The sequence below is a fragment of the Sorex fumeus genome, unplaced genomic scaffold, assembly GCF_029834395.1.
Source record: "Sorex fumeus unplaced genomic scaffold, SorFum_2.1 ptg000026l, whole genome shotgun sequence".
In the NCBI taxonomy this organism is placed as follows: Eukaryota; Metazoa; Chordata; class Mammalia; order Eulipotyphla; family Soricidae; genus Sorex; species Sorex fumeus.
The window spans coordinates 15,564,874-15,588,006 of NW_026606083.1; the positions used below are offsets into that span (position 1 = coordinate 15,564,874).

The 23,133-nt window shown below is 38.6% G+C and overlaps 1 protein-coding gene across 1 annotated transcript in view; it reads left to right on the top strand.

Annotated features, from left to right (window-relative positions):
* Window positions 1-3,606: 3,606 nt before the first annotated feature.
* Window positions 3,607-23,133, top strand: part of MALRD1 (MAM and LDL receptor class A domain containing 1) — a 625,529-nt gene continuing 606,002 nt past the window's right edge. The window contains exons 1-3 of the mRNA XM_056114588.1: window positions 3,607-3,746; window positions 5,338-5,516; window positions 22,964-23,104. Of these exons, the coding sequence (XP_055970563.1) occupies window positions 3,607-3,746; window positions 5,338-5,516; window positions 22,964-23,104 (460 nt within the window). The remainder of the gene's footprint in view (window positions 3,747-5,337; window positions 5,517-22,963; window positions 23,105-23,133) is intronic.

The following is a 23,133-nucleotide window of genomic DNA, read 5'->3' on the forward strand; positions in this document are numbered from 1 at the left end:
CAGGTGGCTCATTCTCTCTGGGCATCTGTTTCCACTATTTTATCACTTACATATGTATTTTAAAAATTATTCCCTTTAAAATGTTTTTTATGTTCTACTTTTGACTGGCTACCTTTGCCATCAGAGAAGGAGCTTTGCATTGCAGTTAAATCTTTGAAATATATTGAAGCTAGTTATCTGAACTAACATTTTCCTGTGTTCATGTTGAGTAAAGAATTTGAAATATATTAATTTATCAGGGTCTATTGAAAATAACTGGTCAGTGTTTAGTCATCTCAGAATTTCATAATTTGATAGCTATCCTTAATACATTTTTAGGTTCTATCAAATTTATGTTAATGTTAATATTTATCTATCGATATGAAAACATCATTTCATTTTCTTGTTTGCTGTATTCCCTATTGTCTTGTTTGATACTGTTGCTATTTAGAAATTTACTGTCAGGCTAAATAATATTTATTATAGATATTATGTTTCATCTTTGGAATTGATTTTCAAAATTTCACTTTTCTTTGAAATTTTCAGATAATTATAAATTGTCTAGCTGTTCTTTGGTTTTGGGGCAACACCTGGCAGTACTCAGGTGTTACTTCTGGCTCTGTGCTCAGGGATCATTGCTGGCAGAGCATGGAGGACAAAAAAAGTGCCAGGGATAACACCTGAGTTGGCTACATGCAAAGCAAGTACCTTCCAACTGTATTATCACTCCAGTCCGCTGGGTATGTATTTTTGAAAATTTATCCTTCACCCTGATTCATACTGTTTGTGAATATTTTCATTCCTGGAAAGTTTTCATTTCAAAATTTGTGTTGTCACTTCCTCTCTTTGTTTTAACTAATAGAATTTGCTTTGTTTGTTGCAAAATTAGAACTTACTCATATCTTTAAAAACATTTTATCATACTACTTCGATAGCTAGCATTTTTGAAGTTGGAGAGTTAACTTATTTTTATTTAATTTATTATTTTTTTGTTTGTGAGTGCTGACTGCCAGCTCATATCTGCCCTTCTCGATGGCACGGGGCAGAGACACAGGCCAGCTCCTTCACTGACCATGAGGTCTAATTCTTCTAAGACAAGAATTAGAAATGCTCATATATATATGAGCCCGGAAAGCTACCAAGAGTATCCTGCCCTTATGACAGAGCCTGGCAAACTACTCGTGGCGTATTCAATATGCCAAAAACAGTAACAATAACAGGTCTCATTCCCCTGACCCTGAAAGAGCTTCCAATATGGCAGCATTGGGAAGGACGAGTAAGGAGAGGCTGCTAAAATATCAGGGCTGGAACAAATGGAGATGTTATTGGTGCCCGCTGATTTAAATGTACAAAGAGATGACAGTGACACAGGAGATACAGTGAGTATTTTTTTTGTTTGCTGTTTGGGGACATACCTCGTGATACTCAGGGAAACTCTGGATATGGTGCTTGCGATCACTCCCCGCCATGCAGGGGGACTATATTGTGTTGGAATTTGAACTCAGGACTCCCATTTGCAGTGTATGCACTCCAGCTCTTTGAGCCTTCTCTTTGGTTCTGGATTATTTATTTATTTATCCTATGGTCATATTGGTAGTGCTCAGGAGTTACACCTGACTCTGTGCTTGGGGCAACTTCTGCTGGCACTCAGGAGACCATAAAGCAAGTGTCTTATCACTTTACTCTCTCTCTGTTCCCTCTGACTTATTTCTTAATAGAAAATGCAACCTGCTATTGCCAAAACTAGAAGTAATATGTGCATATATTTTGTAAATGTTTTACCACCTTTCCCAGTTTGTTAGTTTTAAGCCTAATATATTGCTTTATTTTTCATTGCCTGTCTTTGATCTTTTTGTAACTGCCTTTTTTATTTCTAGAATAAAGTAAATACTCAGTCATTTTTAAAAGTTAAACAATGTGTTAGCTCTAAATGAGTTTGCTTGGTAATTTTGGAACGTTATGCCTTTTGAACGTTTCATACAATGACTTTTATACTGCCTCATGAATATTATTGACAACATAGTTCAGTTTTGATTATTTTTCCTATCTTGAGTTTCTAACCAAACTCTATAATTTAATAATCCAGAGATCTTGGACAACTGAATAATAATTTATAATGTGTGCACAGGCAATGATGCAAGAGGGTGTATTGGATACAATAAGACCATGTGAATGAACATTCAACTTGGTCACAGAGCATTGAGATCCGTATTGCTTTCTCCCTTCCCTAATAAACAATACAGACAATACTTGGTAGGTACCAATAACAGTCTTCTCCGTTGGTTCATTCAGAGAAAATATTGAAAAGTACTATTTGTTAAAACTAACTTTGTCTTTTGGAAAAACTTTAAATTTGAACTGATTTTCTTTGGGTTCCCCCTTTCCAATTTGTATCTCATCTAAATGATGAATTGCATTTGAAACAGTATAATGTAATTTTTAGTAGGCAGTAACAGTTAATGAAGGAGTTTCCTGGTAAAAACTAGTTGGTAAACAGCTATACTGCAACAAAATACAGGAGTACTTTTTCTAAATAGAAAACAATGAACATATAAAATGTTATGGACCCTGAATTCAGAATCAGGATATAAAATTGAAATGTTTCTATGTTTGCATGCTTCTTGGCACTGTTTCACTTCTCCATCCTCTTATATCTCCCTCTCACTCACTGTCTTCACCTCCTCTTCCGTTCTTTATCCAAGAGAAAAACCTGAGATGAGTCTTGATGAATGCCGTCCTTGATTTAGTATGGGGGAATGGTAGAATACATTGCCAATGTAATCCAAACGTATCACTTCAAACTACAAAGAGGCTTTTATAAAAACACAAGAATTAGAAATGCATCACTGGCCACAGTCGTGTATCTTTCAAGAAATGGCATTTTCGAATTGTGCATCTTTATAACCTGGGACTGGGATAGGGTAAGGAAAGGATCTCAGATCTGGAATGAAGAGAAAGCATATTCAGACAGAATGAGCACGTGAATGTAGCACTGCTGTGACTGGAAACAGAAAGCAGGGTGTGACAAGCAAGGGCCCAGAAGGTAGCTGTGTTTGTAAACTATGCCAAGGAACACGGAGCACTGATTCCAGAGGGAAGTATGTGGGAGTGCATTTGTGCTTCCACGTGTTCAGTCAGCTGGAAGAAAGAACAAGTGTGGGACATTGCAAGGAACAATTAGGGAGCAACTGGGAGTTAGGATGGAACCCCCGACACTTGGCCTGAACAAGGTAAGTGGTAGGCAGCCATTCCCTAGCTTCCCCTTTGGATTTCCCAGCAGTGGCCCCTCTCTCCCTTCCCTTCTCCCATTCTGCAGCCAGCTGTAATATCCAGTCACCTCGGTGGTGCCAGGGATTGAGTGAGCAAACAGAACCCCATCCAAGAAGGAATGACAAACCATAACATCTTACTAAGCCTTTTTGCAAGTGTGTGCTGGTCACTCTCACAAAAAGTTTGTTTCCTGTTTTTTGAAGTATATAAACCTGATCCTGCTTGCAATAAATTGAGTCTTCTTGCTGCAGAGGCTCTTGGAGTGCATGTTTTTTCTTGTGGCTCCTAGTACTCACCCTCCCTCATGAGCCATTCCTCTCCCTGACTACAGTACAAAGGGTGAAGTGAGGTGGGCTGATGGCCAGTTCCCTAGCCAGTCCTGTGACCTCAGAGTGCCAGAGCAACAGAAAAGAAAATGTGGGTAGCAGAGACACCTGTGTTGAGACTGGATGGAATCTTGCTGAAATCATGAATGCACAGGATATGAGGATTGATAGGTAGAAGAGAATAGTCCAGAAACAACATTTAGGTCCTGGTTTGAACAGTAGGATCCAAGGTTGTATGGGGAAAGGAAAATGGATTTAGGCATCTTATAAAATCCTGATTGAAATAGGCTGTGTGTGTATGTGTGTGTCTGATATGCATGTTTGAGTACATATCATATTGAGTGATATCATGTTGAGCGCATGAGCAGGACTTCAAATACATATTTGGGAGACTCTGCTGAACAAAGAACACTTAAAAGCCTAAGTCAAGAGAAAGCCTAGGGAAAAATATAATCTGAACACAGAGAAGGGACAATGTGAAACAATAAAAATAACATAAACATCTAAGAGACTAGTAAATCAAGAGAAGCAGACAAGGTATTCATATCCATTTAAAGTATAGAGAGATAAGATGTTTTTTTGAAATTGGAATATATCACAGAGCAGTGAAATGGTAGATTATATACACTGCTATGATAGGGGAAAATGGTGTATTTCCAGCAGAGTTCTAAATGCCTACACTAAACACACACATGTACGTTTGCAAGTATTTATGTTGGGTCTTCTTACTAGAGTAACCTGAATTTTTGTTGCTTGTTATAGTTGTCATTCTCACCTTCATATTTTTTAAATGTGCAGGTATATTCTTTGTCCTAAGGATCCCTTTCTTTATGCATTTTTCAGTTACTTTGTTTAGTCTCAGGATAGCTTTTTGTCTTGTAGTTATATTTCAGAATTCAGAAAAGGCAGCTGGGAAAGATCTTTAATATACCATCCAGAAATCATTCTAATTCTTGCCACCAACCTACTGTATTTTCTGATCTATATCCTTTAACATTCAATGGTCCATATTAAATGATTTGGAAACAATGGTCTTGAATTAAAAAGATGCCATGGCTCTTAATTGATCTAAATAAACAACGACAAGTTTTGTTTGAACTGCTGAGGCTAAACATTTTCTTCTCAGGGAAATTTTAATAGTTTAACCTAACAAAAAGACTTGGTAATCATGAGACTGTTCTAGTTCACATGAATCCACTGTCCACTGTCCTCCTGTTGTTCATCGATTTGCTTGAGTGGGCACCAGTAACATCTCCATTGTGAGACTTGTTGTTACTGTTTTTTGCCATATTGAATATGCCACAGGGAGCTTGCCAGGCTCTGCCGTGAATCATGAATAGGATAAAGTAATCACAGGATTTCATACTGAAATTGATATGTGACTTCTAACTATTGCAGTTCCCTGTCCCTCCCTATTGCTAAACCTGCCCCTGGTTTTTATTTTTTCTTTTTTTTTCTTCCAGGATATAGCACAGTCATAAAGGCTTCCACTGTTTATACATGGTATATGCAGTGTAATAAACATCCACATTCACTTAGACTGAAAGAGTTGCTCGAGTTAAATATTTCTCAAGGACACTCCTCCGAAGAAATAAAGGCTCTGCCTTGGGAGTCATTGGCTAGTTTGCAGATCATTACTAGGAGTGTCCCGTCATAAGAGGCAAGACTAGAAATCAGAGAAAAGAGAAACTGTAAAGAATGCGTCTGATTTTGGACTCTCCAATTACAATGGCCTGATCTGTAATGCTCTTCTGTTGTCCAGAATGTTGGCATTGCCAAAAATGGAAGTTTGGGGTTTCCTTTGGATTTCTTGCATTTTCATCTCTCTCCGGGCCCAGCCAGCAACTGAAGGCTTTCTGTGTAACAATGGGGTCTCCTTGCCTCCTGACAATGTATGTGACTTCACAGATCAATGTGGGGACAGGAGTGATGAGCGGCAATGTAAGTGTCACCTTTCTCCTTTCACCTGTATCCTAACCCGGAGTTGAGGAGTGGTCCAGAGACAGCGAGCTCCATATCTGACCTTGCATAAAAGGATTTTATTTAGAGACCTTACGTTGATATAGCACTGTAGCACTGCTGTAGCACTGGTGTCTTGTTGTTTATCGATTTGTTCGAGCGGGCACCAGTAACATCTCCATTGTGAGACTTGTTGTTATTGTTTTTGGCATATCAAATATGCCACGGGTAGCTTGCCAGGCTCTGCCGTGTGGGCCGGATACTCTTGGTAGCTTGCCTGGCTCTCCGAGAGGGACAGAGGAATCAAATCCAGGTCAGCCGCATGCAAGGCTAACACCCTACCCACTAGAAATAAGAAATAAATATATACTTTTAAAGAAAGAGATGGTCCATACATAAAAATTACCTGAACAGTAATCAAATTAAGTTTTCAATAGGATAAAATGTATGATTTAAATCCAATTTCTTTTTATTTTTTTCTGATTTTTTAAAAAAAGGAGTGATGGGCAGAAAAGGCAGCCTTTCTCTGTTGGATTTGCCAAGTCAATTTTGGAAGATATTCACCACTATGGCTTTAAAACACTGTGATGCAAATGATAAGCTAAGCCTGACAGACCAGAAGTATTAGCAATGGAGTTTAGGTGGGATGAGTGGGTTTTATTTATCTTTGTTGGATAGGTCTTCCTGGTGATTTGGGGCTACTCAGCATCTCTGAACCCCATCCCTTAATTCTGAGGCAGAGGGGAGAGCAGACACTGTCTGTAAACTCTCAACTAATTGCATGATCTTGAACTGCCTCCATTTTATTATGGGCGGTTGTAAAGTGAGTCTGGCTAAGTCTCACAGGCAGAAAAGTGCTCCATTGCTTCTCAGGGTAATGCTCATAAAAAAGGAACTGCCCACTAAGGGAAGACTTGTGTCAAGATCTGCACGCTCCAGTAGTTTCAATGGCAGAAGGACACAGTATGAATGAAAAGTGCATTTCAGTGATACCATCATCTCCTGCAAACAGTTACATAAAATTAAGTGGCTCCTTGTTGGTTCCCTCTTAGTATAGACTCCTTTAACTAGCTGTGGGCACTCATCTAATTATTTTAGAACCCTTTGCTGCAACATCTCCCTCTCTCTCCTTCCCTCCCTCCCTTCCACCTTCTTTCCTTTTTTAAAATTCATCTAGTAATCAGCATTTGCAGAAATTCTTCACTTTCTTCTGCCCAAATAAGGTTCTTTCTCTGGGTTTTCTCTGTTTAATCTTTTGCTTTTCTATCTAAAGTATTAGTGGCTGAAAAAACAAGGAAAGTGATGACTGAAAAATTTCTTCTGTGTAGAAAAAAAGGCAAACAATTATTTCCCCCTTATTATGGTTTTGGGAGGGCTGTCATGCTGTGAGCACCTTATAGGTTTTAAATACACAGCAAGACCCAAGACAAAGATTCATTTGTATTTGTCCAATCCCCCCATTTCAAAAGTGTGGGGCGCTGCCCTTTCTCTGGCAAGCCTGGGAAGCCCTCACAGTTCTTGGATGAGCCACAAAGAGGAAGACACGGCTGGCGTGATAAGAAGTGCAAAGTCCTTTTCATTATTAATCTCCATGAAGCTCTGTTAGCACGCCGACTGTGATCACATGTATGGTCCTGCTTGGAGAAAAGGTTAATGTGAAAGAGGCAGGAAGTCGCTGAGTAGGAAAGGTCTTGGGTGCATGAAAAATTCTGATAGCTCTGGCCTGGGAGGACAGTGCTGGGCAGATCTGTCATATAAATAAATTCCTTTAAATGTGACACTTAGGCTTTGTTGCCTTTCCTTTTCATCTTTGAGGAGTTTTCGCTTTGATATTTCATTTAAATGTGGAACCCTAGCCTGTTGAGCATTTCTTTTAAGTGAGAGTTTCTTTGGTCCTGGGGTGGAGGACAGCCAAACAGTTTCTCTCCTTATACATTAGGTATTGTTAAAGCTAACTGTATAGTAGTGTGCAAAGAGTCACATTTAGAGAAAGAATCGATTTGTTTCCCCTTTAACACCCAAGTAGTATGACCTTTAGGGAAGAGATTAATATGTTGGCTTGTATCAATGAGATCTGCATAGTTGAAGGAGAACTTCAGAGGGCACCAATTCCATTTAAAGGTTCTTTGCCGAAGTTCTTTTATTTTTTTTAAATTTTTATTAGTGAAACACCATGAGGTACAGTTGTAGACTTACAAATTTTTGTGCTTGGATTTCAATTATAAAACGATCAAATACCCATCCCTCCACCAGTGCCCATTTTCCACCACCACGAAGTTCTTTTTTGATTGGATGGACTTCTTTTAAAGAATACTATTTCTGGGGCTGGAACCATAGTACAGCAAGTAGGTCATTTGCCTTGCATGCTGCTGACCCAAGTTCAATCCCTGGCATCCCATTATAGTCCCCCAAGCACTGTCAGGAGTAATTCCTGAGTGCAGAGCCAGGAGTAACCCCTGAGCATCGCTGGGTGTGACCCAAACAGCAGAAAAAAAAATACTGTTTCTTTTGCTCTCCAATTTTTTTAGAAAAGAAGCTATTGTATTTAGATAGACTGGATCCTCTCAATAGAATAAACTCTTTTATATGTCATGTTGAGTGCAATATTGTATAGCATGTCACTGTCACTGTCCTCCCGTTGTTCATCAATTTGCTCCAGCAGGCAACAGTAATGTCTCACAACAAATTGTGAGACCTTGCTGTTACTGTTTTTGGCATATTGAATTTGTCATGGCTAGCTTGCCAGGTTTTGCTGCAAGGGCAAGATACTCTCAGTAGCTTGCTGGGCTCTCCAGGAGGGGCAGAGGAATTGAACCTGGGTCGGCTGTGTGCAAGGCAAACCCCTTACCCGCTGTGCTATTGTTCCAGCCTGCTGAAATATATATATATATAATATATATATATATATTATATATATATATATCGAGAGTATCTCGCCTGCACGGCAAGTCTGGCAAGTGACCCATGGCATATTCAGTATGCCAAACACAGTAAAAACAAGTTTCATGATGGAGACATTACTGGGCCTGCTTGAGCAAATCGACAAACAATGCGAGGACAGTGCTACAGTGCTATATATATATATGTATATATAGCTGAGGACCTCTGGAAACAGCCACAGCCATGCAGGGACCACTCTCCACACGTCCTGACAGGCCTCATGCATGAAAGAACTGGCAGAGGAACCCAGGCATGTGGGTTCTGGGGCTGAGGTTTCCAAACCTACTCGGATTGGGACTGGGCCTTCTCCACCCAGACCCCCCATCTTCCAGTAGGTAGGCTGCTCTACTGGAAGCTGCCGCCAGCGCCCACTAGCTGCCGCCAGCGCCAGGTTGGTCCCATCAACAGCCAAGACGCAGAGACTATGGAGCCCAGCTCCCAGAAGCGTGCGGCCACATTTGCGGTCGTGCGACATCTTATTATCTTATTTTTCCTTTGGAGAACCTGGCAGGCTATCAAAAGTATCCTGCCCACATGGCAGAGTCTGGCAAACTTCCCATGTCATACTCAATATGCCAAACACCAGTAACAATGATGGGTCTCATTCTCCTAATCCTGAAAGAGCATTGAAATGGCTAATTTAAAATCTCAGGGCTAGGAAGAAGGAGATGTTACTGTGCCTGCTCGAGGAAATTGACGAACAACAGGATGATCGTGATCGTGATATAATTAAATAAGACAGTACTTTTTCAATAGGATATTAATATCAACTGCCTTAAAAAATTACTCTATTGAAGTACTTGAAGGTACAGAAAATGAAATGTGACTTTGTGTGCATTTTCTTACTATTACATTGGGTGCAATTTTTTTAAATGTATATGGTAAAGAAACAATAAGAATTAAAAAATTGCAAAAATGATCTATTCACCATACCAAAAGTCTTAGTTTAGGTAACTATGACAAATACCATAGCTTACATTACATAAACAGTACACACTTATTTCTTATAGCGGTACAAGGTGGCAGTCTGGAATCAAGGCATTGGCAGATCTTATGTCTGATTGCAGCTTTCTTCATAGATTACAATGGCCATATTCTTGCTGTGTTCTCATGTGGCAGAGAGACGGAAGAGGTCATCACCTGTATCTCTCAGTCGAGTTCACTCATCCCGTATGAGGGCTTCAACCTCCTGACCCAATCAATTCCCAAAGTCCCCCATCTTCTAAATATCATTATCACATGGGGGTAGGAAGTCAGCATTTGAAGTTTAAAGCTTTATAATCCCTTCACTCATTGCTCAATATAATGATAAACCTAATAAATATATAGTTATGTAGTCTTATCCTAAAGAGAACTAGAAATAAAAACCCAGTCACGTATTGAAAAATGACACATAATTTCTAATGGGTTGCTTCAATGACATAAATATGCATAGTTTTATGAAGTAATTTTACATGCTAATTTCATTTGAATACAAAATATGAAAGAATCAGTATAGCAACTTGATATAATGACTTCAAGTTCATCTATAAAAACAATTGAGAAGAGTTGATAAAGATGAAAAAGATTCAATAATTGGGAGGAAACTTATTATTTAGATAGCAGTTTTAATGAATAAGGTTACACATTTTGGAGGTATTGTCTTATGCAACTATAAGACAAGTTTTTTGGGTAAGAACTTTAAATAATTGGTTTATCACAGTGCACCATATAGAATACCCCAGCATTATGAAAGTTTATAGTAGGAAGGGTGTGATTATTAGTAATATTAAATTATCTAACTGTTTTTGATTTAATAGTGATTTCCAAGTCACTATATGGAACTTACTATATATCAAGTACTGTTAAGAAATTTTCACATACCATTTAATTCTACCAAATATGAAAAGGTAGGAACTATTACTGTCCCTTTTTACAGCTTGAAAGGTGAGGCTCAGATTAAATAAAATGCCAAAGGATAAAGAGCTTTTCAATAGAGGAACTAAAAATTTGCAGCCAATTCTTTCTGGTTCTAGAAACTTTGCTACTAATGACCATATAATGCTGACAATTTAACAAATGCTATGAATGAAGATGAGGCAATTTTGTGGAATAAATTCTCTACACACATGAAAATTTCTAAAAGATAAAATGGTAAACGTTAAAAAAGGAGTTGTGGTGCTTATTGTTCTTGGTGATAAATTTTGAAATGTCAGTGAAGGTTATCTTTTTCTTTAAGGTATAATAAATCTTCAATATGCATTTGTAATATATTTATGCCTAATTATATATTTGTTCATAAAAGGACTTTATATGCATTAAATGAAAATACAGAAAAATCAGTGAATTAGAGTGTATAAATTAAAAGTTTCAATTTATTAACAGCATCATAAATAAAACAAAAGACAAAATATATCTTCAATATAGTTTACAATTCTCCTCACAGAAATAAATCAAAGAAAAGATGTGTTTTATCATAGAAGTATGGGCAAAAGTCCTCAAATGGCAACTCACACACCAAAAAAGAAAAATAGTCATGTTTATCAAGTGATCAATTTAGCTATCAATCATAAGTCCCAATTGGAAAAAGACTGACAGTATTTTAGAAACCAAATGGACATTTAAAAATAGTCTGTGGATTGAAGGACATGAGAAAGAGGGCAGGCAGGCATGTTAAAACTCTTGTATTTTTGATAGTTTCTTTGAAATATAAAGATTTAAAAAGTGTTTAAGTCCCTCCATAGTAATTTCACTTTTAAGAGTTTATCTCCAGAAAACAATTAGAAAAAAATATGTAAATAAGCACAGAACAGCATGCTTTAGGATGTTGAAAATTAGAAATAATGCAAGTTTATATGACTGGATTAATAATGAAATAAATTATGATATATTTAAATATTACAATGGTATAATTGTAGTGACACTGGAGGCCCGAGCAGGAGGGACGGTGCCCTGTGCTGGACTCAGGGCCCCTTGCTGTGTCCTGTGTGTTTGCTTTTGGGGTTCCCGCTCAGGGACTCGCTTGCTTTTCTGCCATTGGTTCCAACTCATCATTAAGCTTTTGTGTGTGTCTTTGGAGGGCTGGAGCAATAGCACAGTGGGTTGGGCATTTGCCTTGCATGCAGCTGACTGGACCAACCCAGGTTCAATTCATCTGCCCTCTCAGAGAGTCAGGCAAGCTACTGAGAGTATCTTGCCCGCCACAGCAGAGCCTGGCAAGCTCCCTGTGGTATATTCGTTATACAAGCTCCCTGTGGTGTACACAGTAACAACAAGTCTCATAATGGAGATGTTACTGGTGCCTGCTCGAGCAAACCGATGAACAACGGGAGGACAGTGCAGTGCTATAATTGTAGTGGTATAATGAGCATGGCATAATTTTTATTTTTAAATGGGGGAAGCTCATGATTTTTCTTGTGAAAATTGTGATTAGTGATCAGTAAATAAACTTAACAATTGCATGGCACATGAAATATGATGGTTGCTGATTACATGTGACTCATATTTTTGGTACATATTTATTCTTCAGCTTTACTAGAATAATATCTCTTATTTTTAAAGTTAGGATGAAATGAGATCCTAAAGTGATCTAGTTGGTTTCTAAGCTGCTATCTTTTGTTTACTTAAAAAATACAAGGTAGATAATGTTAGATATGTAGGTCAAAAAATGCAAAACAGACTTTTTTCCCCTTTTCTTTTCTCAAAACTGTCACTGTCACTGTCACTGTCCTCCAGTTGTTCATCAATTTGCTCAAGTGAAAGCACAGCAGTAGGGCATTTGACTGGAGTGATAGCACAGCGGTAGGGCATTTGCCTTGCATGCAGCCAGCCAGGCAGAGCCAGGTTCGATTCCTCCAATTCTCAGAACTAACAAAACAATTTTGATTTTCCCACTTTTGTCACAGATGCTGTTTTGTAATCTGGAGTAAAATATTATGAACATTTGCTAGTAAAATAGAGTGTCAAAAATGTTAACAAAAGCAGGCAATATTAGCAAGAAAGTTGTGTAATGGGGCCAAATGTTTGTCCTTGTCCAATCTCAGGCACAATGAGGAATGGAGGTGCTTTTCCTTCACCATCTTGGTATCAGCACTCACAGACTCTGTTGCTCATGTGACACCCCTGTCCAAGTGTTTCTTGAATGCATTATTTTGACGGCACATTTGGAATTAGCTCTTTGGACTCGGGGAGTGATTGGCCATTCATTATATGAGACTAACACAGTCTCCCAACTGACACCCCTACCTTTATTCCAAATGGCCTTCTGTGAGATCGTGCTTATTTCCCCTTTCTCTTTAGGACACCTTCCTCTTGCCTACTCTAGAACCATCTTCTTAATCCTGAAAGCTGAAATTTGCATTCCCAGGAAAATCCTCATTCCTTTTGAACTGAATCAAATTTCTAATTTTGCTTTCAAAAGGAACAGATCCTCATCCCTATGCATTGCTCCTTAACAAGACTGAGGTTTTGGTGGTGGTTAAGTGAGGAAGTGATGGATATCAAAACCATATGCATTAACATATGGTTATTGTTAGTATGTGAACTAAACTCTAATTAGAAAAAAAGACCAAGAGGGTTCTAGACTCTAAATTCACATAACTTGCATAAATGCACTATAATTTTCACAAAAATCCAGTTTTTGCCTAACTCAGTGCTATGGTTGGACTTCTATGATGTTTATCCGAATTTCATGTAACAACTTAAGCATTGCGAATTGGGTGCTCAATATAAAATATAGTGCAATACCTTTTTTCTCATTGCATTGGATAAAATAATTAGTACTATTTTATATTAATCACTCTGGAGATCTATTGGTCTTTCCTAGTGTGCTCACTAGTGTAGAACCATTGTAGCATAGGGGAGTAAACTCTGATGCTCCAATAAATCAAGAGTTTCATCTTGTAGTTATGAAGCTGGTGAGGTTCTAAACTGAGAGGCTAATAACTCCAGGACATGCAGCTAATTCTTGGTAACTTGAGATTTGAAATAGACTTCATGTCCCTAACATTACTGAAATATGAGTAATCTAAGACTATAGAACAGTGATAATGAAATATTGTTTTTATGCATTGGGAAACATTAGAGAAAAAGTATAAAGTATAATAAAAGTTATTTTGTGTATGTCTGTTAGACTCTTTCTATTATTGTGAAAGAAATTTTCATAAAATATTATTCATATCAAGTTAACACTTGGAACTCTCACTAGCGGCCATAATTGGATAGCTTATATGCTACTCTACACAGCCAGGCATCACACATAATTTTCCTTAATAGATTTTGATTTCTAAAACTTGTTTAGAATGCAGAATAGTGGGAATATGAAAGGAAAGATGAACTGTACAGTGTGGATTTTTTTTATGTCAGAGTATGAAATTGTGTGAAAATAGCGATGCTCTCACCTGTGAAAACAACAAACTAAAATTTCACTCTCTGCATTTTGAAAATTGTCTTGACAGTGAATCTTTCTCATAAGAGAGAGACCAAAGCTATACTAGAACATCTTGATCTATCCTACAGTGTTTAAGTCACAATTCCAGCAACATTTGCCATATAACAATTAAGGTAAACTTCTGGAGTCATGTATCTTTGGCAAAACTCTAAGCAAGCAAAGAAAATAAGCAAGCCTTTCTGAAGTTAGCCATTCTTCCAGAGCTTTGAATAGTTTCTTTAATATTTTTGAAGCAAGTTGTAAAATGCAAAACAGTTGATCCACTTGGGATGTTAAAATGCTTGGTTTTCATGATCTCCTAGAGAAGAGGCATCTAAAGTCATTTGATAGTAGATTACATTAATCATTGGTTTATGGATTGGCTGAACTTGGCAGCTACACTATTTTCTCCACTGTGGAAGTGGATAAAATTATTGAGTCTTACAATGAAATTCACTCTTGATTTTTTTTTTGGAGGGGGTGGGGTTGAGCTACATCCAGTGCTCAGAGTTTTACTCCTGGCTCTGCATTGAGGAATCACTCCCAGCAGCTCAGCAGATCTTATGGGGTTCCAGGGATCAAACTGGGGTGGGCCTCATTCATGGCAAGCACTCTGCCTGGGGTCCTATCACTCCTGTCCCCTGCTCTTTTTGTGATGCAAGCCTGCAGAATTACATTATCAAGAAAAACATTGAGTTTATAATCTCCTCTGAAAAATTTCCAAGGCAACTAGTGTTAAAACTAGTTTGTTTGTCCTCAAGGAAAGTGTCTTAGAACTCAATATTTTTCTTTAAGCGGGGAGGAAAACTCAACCCACTCCCCTCCAAGGGGCCCTGGCGAGGACAGCCAGGCGCGGGAGCAGGAGACTCTGCTGTTCTCTTCCAGTAGCTGGATTTTATAGTCTCTGAGTCTTGGCCGTTGATGGGATTACACGGTGCCAGGGGGCCAGTTTGTGGGTGTGACCCCCACCTACTGGAATTTGGAGGATCTGAGTGGAGGATGCTCAGCCCTGATCCGAGTAGGCTTGGAGATCTCAGCACCGGGACCCGCGTGCCTTTGTCTGCTGGTACCTTCATGTGTGCAGAGAGTGGTCTCAGCATGGTGGTGGCTGGTTCTGGAGGTCTTCAGCTCCCAGAGTGTAACATACATACTGGCAGGCTACCGAATGTAACCTGCCCACATGGCAGAGTCTGGCAAACTCCCCGTGGCATACCCAATGTGCCAAATACCAGTGACAATGATGGGTCTCATTCTCTTAAAGAGCCTTGAATATGGCACTTTCTTAAAAATCTCAGGGCTAGGATGAAGGAGACATTACTGGGGACTGCTCGAGGCAATCGACGAATAACAGGATGGTCATGATCGTGATCGTGATAGCTAAATTATTGCAATCCTTATATCCATTAAACCTTTCCTGATTGCCAATAAGTGTGACTTTTACATATGAGTGTTCTAACTTAACATTTGGTTACAACATGCTTGTAATCCTGAGATTGTAGTCGCTTTATATCTGTTGCTAAAGTTATGAAATTTATGAAGGCACAAATCACAGTGTTTAACTGTGTAATCACAAAATAAATGAGTGAGTGCTGCAATGAACAAACAAAGGCAGATGTCACTTCGACTATTCTTTTTTGCTTCTCTGGGATATATTCCCAGGAGTGGTATTGCTGGGTCAAATGGGAGCTCAATTTCTAATTTTTTGAGATGACTGGTTAAAGAAACTTTGGTACATTTACACAATGGAGTACTATGTAGCTGTTAGAAAAGATGAAGTCATGAAATTTACATACAAGTGTTACTACATGGAAAGTATCATGTTAAGCGAAATGAGCCAGAAAGAGAGGGATAGACATAGAAAGATAGCATTCATCTGGGGAACATAAAGTAACAAAATAGGAGACTAACACCCAAGAATGGCCGAGATTAGTACCAGGAATTTTGCTCCATGGCTTGGAGGCCAACCACACATGCTGGGGGAAAAGGCAGTTCAGATAGAGAAGGGAGCACCAAATAAAGGGTGTTGGGAGGATCCTCCCAGGATGGGAGAAGCATGCTGAAAGTAGACTATCGACCAAACATGATTGCCACTCAATGCCTCTTTTGCAAATCACAACACCCAAAAGGAGAGAGAGAACAGAGGGGAATGCCCTGCCACAGAGGCTGGGTGCGGTGGGGGATGGGAGGGTGGGAGGGATACTGGGATCCATGGTGGGGGAAATGGCCACTGGTGGAGGGATGGGTATTTGATCATTGTATAATTGAAACCCAAGCACAAAATTTGTAAGTCTACAACTGTACCTTATGGTGTCTCACTAATAAAAATAAATAAATAAATAAACTCATTCGGCTCCCCATTCCAGTCTCACACTGCCCCTCATTCCCAACTCCTCTTGTCCCGAATGCTAGTCTCTCTTTGGCTTCGCAGCCTTCATCTAGACCCAACCTCCAAGCATTGGGGGTAGCATCCACACCTAGATCTGTAGCACAATCAACATACAAAAGCCCTTCCTGATCTCCTGCAGCCAGGAGATCCTCTCAAGGGTGAAATACCACCTATGATGTGTTTCTCCTTAGTCCAGTAATCACTTAGACATTCATTTTAATTCTACTTCTTAATATTAGTCATTTTGTATGGAAACAGTAAGAGATACATGAAGCTTGTAGGGTGATTCTCCTGGGGACATCTTGCTTTAGATCCTAGACAACAGTCTTAGGCCAGATTAATATTTCCTAACCCTAGCATAGTCCTAATCCAGGTGTTATTCATGACATAATTTGTTCATGACCATGCTCTTAACTTATAGTTAAGTATTATGGTGCTTGGCCTGGTCCATTTCGATGCCAGGGTAGCTCACAGCTTGCTCTGGGTCAGTCCCTTGGTGGGACCCTGCTTTTGGGGTGCTAGGAATTAAAGGCAACTGAGGCTTAAGTTGAGAAAACAGATGCCCAGGAGTGAATATCATTCAATCAATTAACTCCCAAGTTACAAAAGCATAGCATGAATTGTCTTCCTGTGTCTATACAAAAAGGACTTTGCTCTGAAGTAAACTATGCAAAAGGACATAAGGAAAGAAGAAAAGCAAAATTTCACTTACAAATACAAAACCAGAGATTTATGAAGAATTTGACTTTATAAACCACGGGTACTGCTTAGGGGGAAATGGCAATTAACTGGTTGGGGAAGAGAGCATAGAGAAGAGGATAAAGATAAACACACAGGAATGGTAGTGCCTTGGGAGCATTGTGGTGGGTGTAACCCAATAAACTTAAGCTCCTTGTGGCAGAGGAGAAAGCACAAACCAATATCCCTCAAAGAAATAGGACTGGAATATACTGTACACTACCACCTAGAAATAGTTGCCATTTATCAGTAAATTAGTCTAAAGGGCTAGAGCGATAGCACAGTGGTTAGGGCATTTGCCTTGCACATGGCCAACCCGGGTTGATTCCTTCGTCCCTCTCAGAGAGCCCAGCAAGCTACCGAGAGAATCCCACCCACAGCAGAGCCTGGCAAGCTCCCCATGATGTATTCGATATCCCAAAAACATATCGAACTTGTAACAACAAGTCTCACAATGGAGATGTTACTGGGGCCTGCTTGAGCAAATCGATGAACGACGGGAAGACAGTGCTACAGTGCTAAGTCTAAAGGCTTGATTGGATTTGGAAGAGAATCTTTTCTTATTTTGAAGAGAAATGGAAAGATTGTTTTGGAAAAATAAATGACAGGAGTTCATTTGGGCCTGAATTAGTTTACTGGATAGAAAATTTGTTCATGCAAGAGACATAATTTTTTCATTAAGTTTCCTTAATTCACTGTTATATAAATTTCTGAAAACCCAGGTTATCTTCTGAAGAAGCTGCTATTCTAGAATAAAGAATTATATATAAACAATTTTTCACATTTATAATATTCATTGTATCACTGTATCACTGTCATCCTGTTGTTCATTGATTTCCATGAGCAGGCACCAGTAATGTCTCCATTCGCCCTAGCCCTGAGGTTTTAGCAAGTGCCACATTGGAGGCTCCTTCAGGGTCAGGAAATGAAACCCATTATTGTTACTGGGTTATGGCATATCAAATATGCCATGGCGAGCTTGCTAGATTCTGCCGTTCTGACAGGATACACATGGTAGCCTGTCAGGTTTTCCAAGAGTGAGAACTAGACAATAAGAAATTGCTTCCGGGAGCTTGGCTTTATAGTCCCTAGGACTTGGCTGTTGATGGGATAATACGGCGCCGGGGGCAGTCAGTGGGAGTAACACCTAGCTACTGGAAGATGGGGAATCTGGGTGGAGGAGGTCCAGTCCTGATCCGAGCAGGCTTGGAGATCCCAACCCTGGGTCTTGCACACTTGGGTTCCTCTGCCGGTTCCTTCATGCATGAGGCTTGTCTGAACATGTGGAGAGTGGTCTTAAGCATGACTGTGGCTGGTTCTGGAGGTCTTCAGCTGCTGGGGCTCTGCTCCGTATGGGGAGGGAAACTCAACCCAACCCCCTCCAAGGAGCCCCAGTGTGGACAGTTAGGCTCAGGGGCAGGAGACTAATATTAAAGTAAGTAATATTGGTATAAGTACTATTGCTTTAAGACAGGAGTGAATGTCATACCTTGTCAATATTTCTGCAGAAATCACTAAACATCTACAATCACTGGAGAGGTTCTTTGAAAATTACTAACCCTGAGAAAATGTGAATGTTAAAATCTGGTTTGGTAATCCTTTTCTCATTGACATACTTTCCATCAATGACAGTTCTATGATATTTTCAATGATTTGAGAATGAAGGAGACAATGTACAAAGAATCCAACCTAGATAATATTGTATAATTTGTACTGAACTGTGGAAGTGCTAATTCTATTTGTTTTCACATGTCTATGTGAGTGAGGCTTTTCCCTGGTTCTGTCACAATGAAAATCTTAAAATTAATTCAGTATGAAAGACAAACATTTCCCTGATAAAAACTAATCAGTACTTTTAAATTGCTATGCCAAATAATAGTGGTCTTTTATTGAAATTAACTTTTGAGAAAATTAAATTTTACTTCATTTGTAGCATTATGAATTTATTTCAATTCATCATATGCACTGGACATTATCTTTTATTATCTCTTATTAAATGAGATTAAGAAAATATTTCTTTGTGAAAGTATTTTAATATGCGAGGTGCACAAAAATAATTTTCTAAATAGTAAAGTGAGTTGTATGTTTAATTTTGTGACTACATAATATATATGTAAAAATTTTCTTAAAAAAAGAAGGTAATAAAATATGTAATAAAATTTCAGTAGGAGGAAATCATCTCATTATAATAAAGTCACCTATGAAAAAACACATTGCTAATATCACATTAGTACTTTAGCACTGTCCTCCCCTTTTTCATCGATTTGCTCAAGTGGGCACCAGTAATATCTCCATTGTGAGACTTGTTACTGTTTTTGGCATATCAAGTATGTCATGGGTAGCTTGCCAGGCTCTGCTGTGTGGATGGAATGCTCTCGGTAGCTTGCCAGGCTCTCTGAGAGGAATGGAGGAATCGAATACAGGTTGGCCCCATGCAAGGCAAATGCCCTACCTGCTGTGATTTCACTCCAGCTCATTTAAATGCTGAAAATTCAAACTTTTTTTTCTATATGATATGGAACAAGATCAGTATGTTCTCTTTTATTAACATCTGTTGGCATTGTACTAAAAGTCCCAGCCAGAATAATTAGATAATAAAAAGAAATATAAGGGATTCCAATTGAAAATTAACACATAAAATTATCTATTTACCTAAAACATGCCTTTGAATGTAGAAAATCCTGTTCTTTGGGATTAAAGAAATATAAAGAAGTGATGTTGTTTAGCTTCCAAAAAGTCCAGAATTTTACTGATAAGTTGTTATGTGCCTTTCCTCATGTTTCATGTCTTGTCCACAAAAGAATTTAATGATGATGGTGGTCTAGCAGGAATCTACATAGAGGAAGGTTTTATTTATTTTTTTGTTTTGGGCTGGAGCGATAGCACAGCGGTAGGGCGTTTGCCTTGCATGCAGCCTGCCTGGCCTAGCCGGGTTCAATTCCTCCGCCCCTCCTGGAGAGCCTGGCAAGCTACCGAGAGTATCTCGCCCATACGGCAAAGCATGGCAAGCTACTCGTGATGTATTCAATATGCCAAAACACACTAACAACAAGTCTCATGATGGAGACATTACTGGGCCCACTTAAACAAATAAATGAACAATAGGAGGACAGTGACAGTGACAGTTTTGTTTTTAGGCCACACCTGGTGGTGCTCAAGGGTCATTCCTGATGGGTATGAGGGACCAGGTGTGGTGCCAGAGATTGAACCTGGCTTGGTTAATTGTGAGGCAAGCACCCTAAACACTGTACTGTAACTTCAGCCCACAGAGGCAGGTTTTAATATAACAAAATCTTTTCTATTTGGGTATGGAGGAGTGGAGTATGGAATTAAGAAATAAAATAGTCACAATTCAAGAAAAAGTGGGTAGGTGGATTAAAGTATCTAATTCTCTATTTGGAAAAAAAAAGAATACTTAGAAAAAAGCTTTGATGTACTTTTGAACAGTTCAGCAGCTATTATAAGTTCATGATTGCTTTTTTAATAAGAATTAGTTGAAATGTATGCTATTAGGATCGTTTTATAACAATAAGAACTCCTGTTGAGACTATTCAGGGTAAAGAGTTTTATTTTGCTGTTTTTCTAATTCTAATACTTTCAGAAATCATCATCATTATCATTGTATATTAAGAAGAACAAAGAACTTGCAAACAGATGTCAACTAAGTAATTCTACTGCACAGTAATATCTTGGTACTGAAAAAATACTTGCACTTATGTGAGAATGTATATACATATATTTAATTATTAAAATATGGTGATAAAATAGTTTACAGATTTGGTAATCACAAACAGATAATTGTTAAATTGCAGGAAACTAAAGAAAAATGCAATATGGATACACTTACATAGATGCACACATAGGTAATTATGGGCAGGCATGTACATATACAAGTAACTACATCATAATTCCTTTTTTCATTTTTGTTCAGTCAGATTCTCTGGATCTCTGGAGGTTGATGAGGTAATAGTTGGGATATTTCAGCTCTTCTAAATATTTTAAAGAGAACAAGAGTGAGCTGTACATTTAAGCTTGGTATAAATTATAGACATCAAATTTCTTGATTTTTGGATAGAATGGAATCAATTCTGGAAATACTGGTATCCTTCAGCCTAGAAGAAACTCTGATAGATCTCATTCCAGGTTTTTGATAAAGATGAGTTAATGACTTATGAGTTGACTTTAGCACAGAGATCTAAAAGTTCCAAAGGTTTGAAGTAAAAAAGATTTAGATTTCAGTGTTGAGTCCAGAACTCACAAGCCATTCTATTATAAAGTCTCAAGAAATTTAAGAGAACTTCTTATTAATAATTTTATTATGAGAAGTAAGCAATTACAAGTCAAGTGCCTAGCACAGAACAAATTAAATAGTATATATTAATATTGTTTTATTACAATATACCACAGAATAATAAACTCTTTCAAAATAAAATGGTCTAGGAGTTAAATTTTTTTTAGAAAAGACCAAAAGTATAGTTGTTTTTAAAAGATATTTATGCATCAACTTTCAATACTTCTAGAGTCATCTCAAGAACATGTACCCAATGCATTATTAACAAATTATTTTGTCCAAAATGCGGTAAAGTTAAAGTTTCATTTTTGTAACTGGCTTCCCAAACATTCTCTATTAACCAGTGGCTTATTCCCATTTGTGGCAAATGCAACTAGTCAGTACAAGAACAAACCAGACAGAGGAGAATCTCTTCCACAGCTAAGGACTACCTTATGATCTGTTGTAGAGATAACAGGAACAATTGTCTGTTTGTAGAGAGTGACATTTGCAGATATTTTTAAAGATCCACCTGGGTGGTTATTGAGATGAGCCAACTGCAAAAAATCCTCCTGATTCTCCCAAGTATCTCAGAGAATCACTTATACCCAAGGAAAAAGAGAAAACAGGAAAGAATCCAGGAAATTTCTTTGTTGTGATAAAAACCACCAAGAATTTTAAGAACACAAGATTTAAAGGAGTTTCTCTGCCTAATTCCAGAGGTGTTGAGTCAAAGAGGCCTCTTATTTGATTAAGTTGAAGATGTAATCTTACATAAACAAGTTTTCATATTTTATCTGAAGTATTCTTATGTCCATTATGCCAGGAGAGCTAGCTTTTGAGGGAGACAGGGCAGGGTGCCATTATTTAAATTCAAAAAGTGAAGAAGGGTTTTGCTGTGGTTGAGTAGTTTAGTAAAGGCAATGAGTTAATAAGAGAGAATGTCAGGATTAGGTCCCGAGTCTACTGACCTCTGATGGCATTCTCTCAGCTTGAGCATACTGTGTGTGTGTGTGTGTGTGTGTGTGTGTGTGTGTGTGGTAGTTTATCAGAATCACAAGCACGATCATGATCATCCTGTTTGTCGATTTCCTCAAGCAGGCACCACTAACGTCTCCTTTGCCCTAGCCCTGAGATTTTAAAAAGTGCCATATTCAAGGCTCTTTCAGGGTTAGGAGAATGAGATGAATCATTGTTACTGGTATTTGGCATCTTGGGTACACCATGGGGAGTTTGCCTGACTCTGCTGTGTAGGTAGGTTACATTCGGTAGCCTGCCAGGTTGTCCAAAGAATGAGATAATAAGATGTCACGGGGCCACAAATGCGGCTGCGCACTTCCGGGAGTTGGGTTTTATAGTCTCTGGGTCTTGGCCATTGATGGGATTACACAGCGCCAGGGGGCGGGTGTGAACCCTTCCTATTGGAAGATGGAGGATCTGGGTGGAGGATGCTCAGCCCCGATCCGAGCAGGCTTGGAGATCTCAGCCCTGGGATCTGCATGCCTTGTTTATCAGAATGCCATATGTAAAAAAAGCTTTGCATTAATAAGACAACTAAACTGTGGGAAATTATCCTGTTGTTAATTGTCCATATTTGGCACTTGTTGCTAAACTTTCATTTTCTACCATTATTTTATTTCTCAAGCAACTTAAAAGGGTTTGTGATCACAGATTTTTTCCCCCCTCAGGCTGGAATAGAGAAAGATGTGATTTTGAAGATGGACTCTGTAGTATGACACAAGATCAGAATCTTCAACTTGGATGGAAGAAGCAAAATGGGATGACTCGCCTCTTTGCTCCATTTTATGATCACAATGGTGATAAGTCTGGTAAATGCTTTGAAGTCCTGTGTCTCTTT